Source organism: Sturnus vulgaris, chromosome 3 (genome assembly GCF_052056855.1).
Source record: "Sturnus vulgaris isolate bStuVul1 chromosome 3, bStuVul1.hap1, whole genome shotgun sequence".
Lineage (NCBI taxonomy): Eukaryota > Metazoa > Chordata > Aves > Passeriformes > Sturnidae > Sturnus > Sturnus vulgaris.
The window spans coordinates 86,703,832-86,715,368 of NC_142245.1; the positions used below are offsets into that span (position 1 = coordinate 86,703,832).

At 39.2% G+C, this 11,537-nt stretch overlaps 1 protein-coding gene across 1 annotated transcript in view; it reads right to left on the minus strand.

Annotated features, from left to right (window-relative positions):
- COL19A1 (collagen type XIX alpha 1 chain) overlaps nt 1–4,634 on the minus strand; it is a 181,731-nt gene extending 177,097 nt beyond the window's left edge. Inside the window, exons 1-2 of the mRNA XM_014870248.2 lie at nt 4,481–4,634; nt 2,356–2,482 (exon numbers count right to left, since the gene is read on the minus strand). Coding sequence (XP_014725734.2) covers nt 2,356–2,446 — 91 coding nt within the window. The 5' untranslated portion in view covers nt 2,447–2,482; nt 4,481–4,634. The remainder of the gene's footprint in view (nt 1–2,355; nt 2,483–4,480) is intronic.
- Nucleotides 4,635–11,537: the final 6,903 nt, after the last annotated feature.

Sequence of the window (11,537 nt, forward strand, 5' to 3'; positions counted from 1 at the left end):
CTCTTTCTCTCACCACCCACAAATTAACTCTAGTCTACCCTTTTCCCGTGTATTTGAAGCCATTCCTTTAGATTCAAGTAGATCAGGCAAACAATTTCACGATGTAAATATAATAATCTCAGATCCTACGTAAATGCACTTTGCTGGAAAAGCTTCCATATTAGCCCAGAGAAATAAATGCTACGTGTATGTTGTGGAAGGAAGAAAACCAAAAAAATCGTCTAGGCAGATATTGAAGGATAGATGCTGATTTAAACAGAACTTGTATATGGGAGGGAACAAAGGCCCAAGAAAGAGCGACTGAATGCAAGATAGAAAAAAAACAAAACAAACAAACAAAAAACAAAAAACAAACAAACAAACAAAAACACACACAAAAAAAACCCAAACCAAAAAACAACCTTTTAGATATTACTCTTTTCATGAAAAAGCACACTTCAAATTTGTAACATATTTATCTGCATACAAATTATCAAACTGGAGCAAGACGACTCGGTTCAGCTGAACAGAGCAGGTTAACAAAAGATTGGCAGAAAGATTTGTACCACTTTTACTGCTGCTCCATTACTGGGTCGATTCTTTCCCAACTCCTGCTTTCTGGTCTATAACTTGCAATTCTTTTTTGGACAGTGACCATCCCTGGAAACTCTAGTTGAGTCTCTTTCCTGTTATCAACTGGAGTTTAACTCTGGGCTTTACTCACACACCTGCTGTTGGCAGAGCTGCTCAAGCTGGCAGCTATCAGCTTGTTATTCCTCACCATCTGCCTGTACCACCACAAACTGAAAAGCCTCTTTCATGTGCACACCCTCAGTTATTCACAGGAGAGGTTCAATCTCTCCTTTTCTTCCTAGTGTTTCAATTGTATCCATATTTGATCCATTTGTGGTAATCAGGCCAAGGAAAACTGCAACTTCACAGCTGACTGCTTCGCTACAAACTTCTGACGGAATATAAGGCACAGTTCAGAGACACGGTTTATTCGGAGTTCACCGTATCTGCCACATCTTCTCTGACTGGCCCAACTTTTACCAAGGCATCACTTCATTAGGGAAAAAAATATAAAAGACAATGCTTCCCGGAATTTTGTTTTAATGTTTTTTCAGTCTATATCGCCAAGGTATATTCTGTACCATTTTAGCACTTTAAAAAACTTCCCTTCTGCTACGCACCACCTAGCAATGGCAGAATAAACCCTATTTTTTCTTCTTTCAGACAGAATGATTTCACAGCTATGATGCAGCTTTGGTCTCTCAGAGGGGTTAAGAATAATTCATCAGCAGAGCACTTAGTCTCACTGCCCTAAAAATATAAAAAGAAAAAGACTTTGACTTAAATTCTGGCTCTTCACAATGCATTATTATTACCTCAGAGCCCACACATTACACTTATTATTTATTCATTATTACTACTTATAGCCTCCAGAGGTAGTAAAAGGATTATTTTCCTAGTCATGGACTTTTAAATTTCTTGGGCCTGAGTTACAAATGGGTTATTGAGATTCAAAGCTGTTATGTGTGTGTAGTTTCTAATATCTTTCATAAGATTTCTGGAAAGGAACAGCATTACTAAGAGTTAATTTAATTTTTGAGAAAAAACCCAACTCAATTTAAATGGCAATAAACATGATTTCCTTGTTAAAAATTGTAGGAAAATTATAGTAAGTTGAAGTACTTGCTGAGACTGAGTAATTCTAGAAACTGATGTTCCATATTTGACAAGCTCATATGATGTGTCTTTAAGACAGAATTTACCACATTCTGGAGAGTTAATGTAGAGTTTAAGTGAGAATTCTAGATAACATGTGGAAAGTAAGAAAAAAAGAAAATAGAAATATGAGAAAATTTGCAGAAGACAGGTAACAGCTTTTAAGTTAAACAATATCTTTCTATTTCTTTCCCCCATCTTCTTAGAAAAAAAGGGGTTTTTTTACTCTGTGAAACATATGACCCAGTCAAGGGATGAAGTATAGATGTGGTTAACATGAGCATTAGATTGTTTAGGTCAATGTGATAACTGATCTGGTCTAATAAAGCCATATGATTTTATTCACAAAAGTGTTGTAAACTCTGCTTTATAAACTTGTTTTGTATGGTAGGAAAAGTAAAGTACAAAACAAAACTCTTAGGAACTACAATTACCTCCAAACATGAATCTTCCAAGCACAGGAATCAGAGAGGTTACTTTGGAACTGTTTCAAACTTAGTTCATTTCAGAAAAGAGATGTAAAACAACCTTGTATAATTTTATCTGTTCACATTGTTTATTTTCTATGTGCTCCTGTTATTTGCTAAAATTTTTTCAGTAGTGAGATTTATGTCTTTGGTCTGTGATGGGCAAGAAAAGTGGAAGTACCTGTCTGGTCACTGACAGCCACAGAAGTAGAAACAGGAAGGAGGAAGACTGCCATACAAAGCCAAACTATGCAGGATCCAATGTACTTCATCTCCCCCTGGACACATGTGAACAAACAGCTACAAATCTGAAACAAAAAAAAACCAACTTTATTCAGAACAATCTCATTCTTCTCACCTCACCTTGTCAGAAAACTATAAACAAGAACTTCTTAACTGTGAAGAGGAAGTTGCTAGTCACATACAAGTGCATAATTTATCTGTTTAAGGAGCTACAAGAAAGATTTAAGCCAGTTTGGAAATAAATTATAAATATACTCCTTTTTAGTTCTTTATTAATAAACTCAGAAGCAACACCTTAGAAATATTAACTTGGAGATATTAATTGTAAAGGTGCTGAATGTTCATTTCATTAGTAATTACTGATTTTCTTTTATATTTCTCCCCAAATTATTTTTTAATTTTCAATATATTAGCTAAACTGTTTGGTGCCACAACACTTAAGAGTGACTGCTGAAGTAATCCTCAAATTGAACAAAGACAACATGCAATTATTTGAGTTTGACCACAAAAGAAGCCAAAATGCGTTATTTCTCCACCTTGCGATGTGCCTAGAGCAGCCAATATTCAATTTCCAGTTTAAATCTCACAAAAGTACAGGCTTCAACAGCACAAACTGGTACTGTCATTAGAGGACAAAAGCTTCCTTCTAAGCCAACTGTGACATATATACACACGTGAATTTAATGAAACACAGAAAATGTCTATTATTTTTCTAATCACATATTCTGTAAGAAAAGCAAATCACCTTAGCTAATACCTAAGATGCAGTTTTTATAATTATTTTCGCAAGGCACCTTATTCATCATCAAAGCTATTCTGTCATGTACTGACAGCAACTACATCATTATTAACTTTTCTAGCCTTCCCACCAGCAACAAAGCCAATACATGTTGAAATAAATTATCATTTCATTTCCTGCACCTGCTTTATAAGCAGGCATCGGGAATTCAGGAGAGCTGCCGCTCCGGAGGTCTGGTTCTCTCTGAAGGGCTCTGGTCACCAGTACGGCCGCACCTCCGGGCACGGCTCCTCTCCTGCCGGCCGCTCCGGGCGGCTCCGCTCCCTCGCACCGCCCGCGGAGCGCCCCGAGCCCCGGCAGCGCGGACTCCAACTCGGCAGCGCCGGCAGCCTCGTTTCCCTCGGAGCCGCGTTTGCCGGAGGGAGGGTTCAGCGCTTCGGGGGAAAGGCAAGCGGGCAGCTCTCCCGGGCAGCGCTCCCGCCCCGCTGCCGGAGCCGCTCTCCAGCTCCGGGCTCCGCGCCTCGCCCCCGGCCCGGCTCCCTCCGCCGCTCCCGCCCCGTGCCCCCGGCCCCTGCCTGCGGCGCCGGCAGCCAGGGGAGCCCGGTGAGCCAGCCAGGGGCAGGCTCCCCCGCCGCTTCCTCCGCAGCCCCGGGGCGGAGCGGGGCCAGGGGCCAGGAGCCAAGAGCCCGCCCGGGCCGGCGGCGCTGCGAGCGGGGCAGCCCCGGGGCCGCGGGGCGCTGCGGCGGCACCTGCGCCGGGCCCGCAGGTGAGGGGCCGAGCCGGCCCCATCGCGCCGGGACTCGGCCCGCGGCATCCCCGGGCGCTGGCCCGGAGCTGCGGTGTCCCCTCGCCGTGCCCAGCCGAGCCGTGCTCACTCACCAGCGCGCTCCCACCAACTGCGCGCAGGCCACCCGGCACGCGTGCTAATTACAAGGTAGGTTTTAAAATGTAAATATATGCACAATCAGCATTGTGGCAACTCGCAACAGTTTAATCAGTTTTGTAAATTACTGCTCGTTTAGCAGGGCTCTTTTTATTTGCATATCTTAGCATATACCTATAGTCACCCACTAGCTTATACAATGTATTTACACAATCATGAGCAGAATAGTACAGCACATGCTGATTGCAGTACGTTAAAAACTTACGGTATACATCATGTTTATATAAGATATAGTTAATATTATCAATGATAAACTTAAATGACAATTTTGGAAATCAAAACCAAAAACCCTTGAAGAAAAACAAAACAAGCCAGGAATAGCATAGTGTGTGTGAGTGTGCACATGTTTAGATAATTGACTACAAATAACGAGTGGCTTACCTTTACTTTTTTTTCTTGGTGTGTCCGTCAGAAGCACTGAAAATGCCTGTACAGAGCTGCTGTAGTGCCGAGGAGTTGCTGGAGTGAGTCTCCAGAGTGGTAGAGGGGGATGCAGCTCTGTCCTTATTAGTCTCACAGTGTGACCCTCCCACTCAGTGAGCACAGAATACTCTGCAAGAAAGAATAAACAGCCACCCAGACACAGATTTTACATAATCATATGTGTACATCCCAAGTCAGGTAACAATGTAAGAAATGTTTGGGGTTATTTTCCCCTTCCCCCTACCTCTCTAAAAAGCACCCTCTCAACAGTTCCATAAATTAGACAGCCATGGTATGAATGCGTGAATGAAAGAGTATCTGGTTTCTAGCTGTGAAGAACCAATTATGTACATTATTACACTGGCAGAAATTAGCTTTTATCTTTCAAGTGTAATCGTACTTTAATTTTATATACTTTTATATACTTCATCATAACTTTAAAAATCAGCCATGCAAGAAACCAAGAGAGTACACTTATTTATGGCACAAATGCTGTAATGCACAGTGAATTATGGAAATTTGTTTCGCTTTTTAAAATCTATCATTTACGAACCTGAATGTTCTTGCACTTGTAATATCATCTGTCTGCGATGAAATAGTGAGACTGAGCACTGCCACTGGCTCTTATCTAAATGTGCCAAACTGCACTTTTGTCAGGTTCTCCAAGAGTGCTTGTGGCAGTTTTCTGTATTGCACTTTAAAGATATGAACCAGATAGAAGGACAAAGAGAGTAAAACAACTAGAAACAGATATACAGAAGAGAGAGAGTAGGGTTTGTGCATATAATTTATATATTTATTTATTTATTTACCCAAGATATATTTTACCTTTTCCTAGAATCATTCTAATGGGAGAAAAAAAGGAAGGTGGTCATATGAAAATTTATCAGCTTAACGTCAATTTAGCCAATTGGTCTTCAGATCAGAAAATATACTGGGTAAACTTACTTCTACCCCCAGCCCTCATACCCCAAATCCTCCCACCCACTCAGCAGATTTTGGAATGTGTTTCCTCATTTCAATGAAGATAACTAGCCAGGATAACCAACAAATCACATGGAAAGACATGATTATCTTCCTGGTTTGAATTTCAAAACAGTTGTTGTTCTTCCCAACTTAGAATCATGAGAGAAAGATGAAATTGCAGCTTATGTACACATCTGCTGGGGTGTTTTATTCCACAGCTTTGCCACAGACTTGTGGTGTAACTTTAGGCAAGTCACACTTCTTGCTCGCTATTCTGTAAATTATAGAAAGTAAAGCTGTCTTACCTCTTAGGGTGAGGTGCAAGAGCCCTATCCCACAGCTGACAAATCATCAGAGCACTCTTCTTCTCCTTCAGATTGTCCATTTGATAAAGCTTCAACGCTGAGCCCTAATTCTGTGTTTCAGAATTGTGAGATCCTCAGTAGAAAGACCATTTGTAAAAGCTCTGCCTCTAGTAAAAGGCATCATTTTTTTCTCGTTTTAAGTTAAGTTAAGCATTTCTCATTGCTCTTTCAAGCTACAAAATTCTATTTTTAAAATTTTTTTTTACTTCATTTTATGTGTCCTAAATACCTGGATTAATCTACCTTACATGAATATAAACAGTCACATTAATTTCAATCAAATGTGAGCTCTGAAGTAGCTAAGCATTTTAATTGCATAAGAGTTTGCACATTCAATGAGTTTACCCTTTAAATAAATATTTCTGCCTCTTAAAATTTCAGTAATACTTCAAGGTCCAAACCCAAATATGGTCGTCATTTCCTGTGAAGCAATAATGAAACAATTCCTAAACCAAGGATGTTGCTTCCCTTGCAAAATACTGACACTACAAAAAGAAAACGATATACCTTATTTGGACCATGTCAACTTTAAAAACCACATCTGCATGAAAGTAGTAAGTAGAAGAATTAGAAACTAATTCTACAACCTTTCCTGACTAACACATACACTTCCTGTACTCTGGGCCAGATCTTCAACTAAAGAGGATTATTCCAGTTCACATAAATCAAAGGAATTACAGTCATTTATAGTAGTTGAGGAGTACCACATTAGGGACTGCCATCATATGTATTTATGGAGAACACTGTTCACATTATTAAAAACAGTTCAAATGACCAGTGATATGAAAATTTGGAACAAGAAAAACCTTACTGTTTAAAAACCTCTGTCACAACCTCCAAAAAACGGCTTCTCTCTGCCTCCCATAGTATGAGAAGCAAAGCCACAACTAGTGACACATCTGTTGTTGCCAGCAACAGCTTAGAAATCCCAAACACTTCCTCACCTGCACTTACTGATGCACTCCAGAGAAAACGTCTGTACATTGTCTTATCTGCTTTAAATCTGGGAAGTACTGGAAGTACTGATAATCTAGGCTGAAGCTGCAGCAGCAAATGATATCCCATCTTGTCTTTGCAGCAACACATTTTTCCAGCTATCTCAGAGTTTAGCTAAAGCACACAGAAGACAAAATTAGACCTGGATCCAGGAAAGAGTCAAGGCAAATACACCAAGAAACAGAAAGTAGAGAAATTTAGGTTTGAAGCCATACTTAGCACAGACATGAAGAGAACGTTCCATCTCCTGTGCCAAGGCGAAACTGCTCCACTGAACAGCTTTTACTACAGCTGCAGTTGCAGGCAAGATGCAGGGGGAAAAGGTGAGAGAATCGGGGGGCTAAAGCACTGATTTAGTTTTTAGAAAACTTCTCTTTATTGCTAACACTCCGTTTCACCCTTTGTTTCTTTTTTTTGTCATAATTGGATATCCAAACCAGCCAAGTTGCATAATTCACTCTGTCTGTGCGGTGTTAACAGATTTGTCTCCATCTCGTTAGACCCCCATTTTAAACTGTTGCTTACAACAACACATATGCAGGAATGAAGCTGTAAACTTGGACAAAACTCTTTAAAAGCAGCACTATCCTACTTGAAAAAAAAATCTTGTAAAAGGAGATTAATTTGAAACGCCCCTTACCACACAATTTCCCACTGAATGTAGTGCTCAGTGTATTTCTGTTGCGTTGTGTAAGCCCTTATGTGGCATTGTTCCTTGCCAGATGATCCTTTCTGCCCTCTGCAAGATTTGCCGGTCACGACAACTGCATTCCACTGAAGCAATTAAAATATAAATGCTTTTAAATACATGAGACTGAACTATGGTGAACTTAGACGAAACAGGTGGAATCCCAGCCCTGGGGAAGTTAATGGAAATTTTAACATTGATGTAAATGGAGCAAAAATGTCACTCAAATGAGGGCACTTTGGCAAAAAGTACATAAAAAGGGAATTATTTATATGCATGTGCACACATACTAAGCACTCCTAAGCAGCAAAGCCAACAGAAAAGCTGGATGTCACTTTTTTCTGCTATAGGAGACAAAAAGGAAAAAACCCAACTGCTACTTTTTCTACTGCATACTTAAGCAGCACTTAGATTTTCAGTAGAGGGGCCAAAATAACAAAAAAAAAAAAATTACAGACAGAATACTTATCATTATAGTTTTGTGGCATTTGTTGTCTTAGCTTAGGCATTTTCTCCACTCTTTGACACTTTACAACATGTCTTAAAATAACCAACTGCTAGTAAGTACAATGGTACAGCAACAAAAAACCCAACCAAAACCAAAGAAAAAAACAGAAAAGAAAAAAGGTACATTCATTTTCTTGAATGCCACTGATAAACCAAATCTCAAAAAAATAATAATTCACAATGTTTAGTGTTATCTAAAGTCCTAATATGTTTCAGATTTTTAATAGTGGCATTTTAATTAAAAAAAGATATATTTCAAAGTAAATAAATCAATGTCGTGATGTATTGCTTATATTTACCAGTTGCAAACATGCCAAAAGCTGTATCATATGATACAGCTTGAACAGTATTCATTAATATTCCAGAAAAATACATTTTTCAGTATATACTACTCTTTAAACTGTTAGTTCAAAAATGCAAAAGCTAAGTTATTCAAACCTGAAATACTTCTGGATTTGTAGAATTCAGTAAAACATCAGTCCAGGCTTAGAGAAACAATGCTAAGATTATTAGTATTAAAATGTTCCTTATGTAGTAAAAGGCATACTTTCCTTTTTCTTCCTATGTATATAAATATAAATATAAATATAAATATAAATATAAATATAAATATAAATATAAATATAAATATAAATATAAATATAAATATAAATATAAATATAAATAAATATAAATAGCCATACTCTAAACAGCTTGTCACAAGTTCTGTTGTTTCACAAACCAAAGACATACACAATTAAAAAAAAGTTAAAGTTTACTGCAGTCCTTCTTCCTCTTCTTGCCTTCATATGGAATCTGCCCTACGTGTAAAACCAGAAAATACATGCCTTTTGGTGGCTTTTGTATTGCACAAGAAAAAGTAAGAAAAAAGTAAGTGGTCAAACAGCTGATTAAGGAAGAGAAAAAGGAAGGTGATTTTCTAGAACAAGTCAAAGCACATCTTCTGGCTTGCTTTAGATTGAAGTATCCATATATCTTTAAAAGTCATTATACATAATGAAAAGGTCATAGCCAGGGTTTAGGCAGCTTTGCTGGGAAGTACAGGTGTTTGCCCAATATTTCTGTATGAATATGTTAAAATCCAGTCTGAAAGCATCTATAAATCAGTCAAATGTGTTAATTTAAAATTTATATAATGCAAATATTAGGAAAAGGAAGGTGAAGAGCAAGGAAAAAAGGTATCAGTAAAGTTTAAGATCCCACAAATAGACTAGGCTGTATAAGACCTGCAGGCTTAATGGGCAATATTATTTCAGCTCAGAGAATACTCTGTGCCTGTTTTAACTTCAGCAAGTTGAAGCACAGATTTTAAATTGTAACAAATTTATCTAAGAGTTCTCAAGTCTCAGTATTAGCCGGTGTCTCCTTCTGTTGTGTCCCTTCTAGCCAGCTGATTTGCCCAAATAGTATTTAAAAACTGAATACTACTATGATAAATAGTGCCCTTTTTAGGTCCAGTTATAAAGAGTTCCAAATCTTCAGAAAGTAACTTCTTAAATTTGCATATGCCATACTAACTTATATATAGTGACTATCGATTTTATCAACATAGTATCTACAATTATATTAACGAATCCAGGATTCCGAGTTCATGCAGAGCTATTTACTATTATGCTGTTTCAGTGCTCAATCTCAGTACTGTCAAGCAACATAAAAATGAAATATTAAAATTACAAGTATTTCATTTATATTTATTGCTGAATAAATAGGCACAATAATCTAGAAAGTCATAATAAGTGCATATTTAATCTGTATCTCTGCATTCACATACTTTATTTGCCTCTCGTCTAGGAGTAATATTCTCAGGGTTTAACCAATATGCTTTTAAGAAAGTAGTTTTGTAGATTTATGTAAGCTTGATGTGTAAGCCTAGAGCTATCTAGTTATGGTCTCTGTTGTAAAAGAAGCCTAAATTCAATAGCGTCTAAAAGACTGCAGCTAGAAGTAAAACTGAAGTACATGCAAAAAGAGAAATAAAGATCAGGCTGTCACATGCCCTCTGAACCAGCCTACTGACCTATACATATGGCAAGTCAACATCCTGTATCACCCCGTGTATTTCTCTATTTTTGGGGCCTGAGGGTTTCAGCACTAACAGAAGATGACAGTCCAAAGGGAGAACCTCTCAGGCTGTGTTAATATGACTATTTGTGTGTTTATGCACTGCAATTCAAATAAATTTTCGTGTTTACTAGGAATGCAAATTCCAACGCTACCTCCTAGAAAGGCCACTGTTTAAATAAATGGAAGGTTCTTAAAACAAATGTAGCCATGTAATGTATCAAGAGTAACATTTGCCTCAATCTCTAAATTGTTTATTTTTGGCACATCAAAACTGGTTTGTACACAATGGAGAAATTTAATTTTAGACCAAGGCCAAGTGATTTAGCATGAACATGCCATTTTGATGAAGCCTGGAGCTGCGACAACTGCTTTGGTTTCTCCCCTTTGCTGCTAAGTGGAATCCAGATAAATCTCGTCAACAAACTGTGTACTTAATCTTGCCAATTAGCCATCGACTAATTTGTTGGAACCAATTATTAATGCTGGAACCAACTATGTACAAACAGCTTAGACTGGCATCCTGCAACTGTTTAGTGAGGTTATATTTTTACATGAGAAACATTTTCACATCCTGACCTCCTAAGGTAAGCACATGACGGGAAGGGAAGGGAAGGGAAGGGAAGGGAAGGGAAGGGAAGGGAAGGGAAGGGAAGGGAAGGGAAGGGAAGGGAAGGGAAGGGAAGGGAAGGGAAGGGAAGGGAAGGGAAGGGAAGGGAAGGGAAGGGAAGGGAAGGGAAGGGAAGGGAAGGGAAGGGAAGGGAAGGGAAGGGAAGGGAAGGGAAGGGAAGGGAAGGGAAGGAGGGAGGAAGGGAGGGAGGGAGGGAGGGAGGGAGGAAGGGAGGAAGGAAGGAAGGAAGGAAGGAAGGAAGGAAGGAAGGAAGGAAGGAAGGAAGGAAGGAAGGAAGGAAGGAAGGAAGGAAGGAAGGAAGGAAGGAAGGAAGGAAGGAAGGAAGGAAGGAAGGAAGGAAGGAAGGAAGGAAGGAAGGAAGGAAGGAAGGAAGGAAGGAAGGAAGGAAGGAAGGAAGGAAGGAAGGAAGGAAGGAAGGAAGGAAGGAAGGAAGGAAGGAAGGAAGGAAGGAAGGAAGGAAGGAAGGAAGGAAGGAAGGAAGGAAGGAAGGATCACTGGTCCTGGATGCAGTGTTGATCCAGCTTTTGTGCCCACATTTCATGGAGATACTTTTCTGTTGCTCTTGTAGCCCTAGAGTTAAGTTTCTTTCTTTCTAAGTAAATCAGTCAGCACGTGCAATTTGTTCTTCTAGACCTTTCTGGAAATAGGTTGGAAGGGCTTCAGGGATCTTGGGTGGTTTTAATTCTCCCTTACAGTCCATGCCAGCTTCTTCACCTCATTCCAGTGCCAGTGCTGTATGCATCTCCAGGAGCCAAAACGAGGACATTTTTCCCAGAAAAGTGCTGTCTCACCTCCATAGCC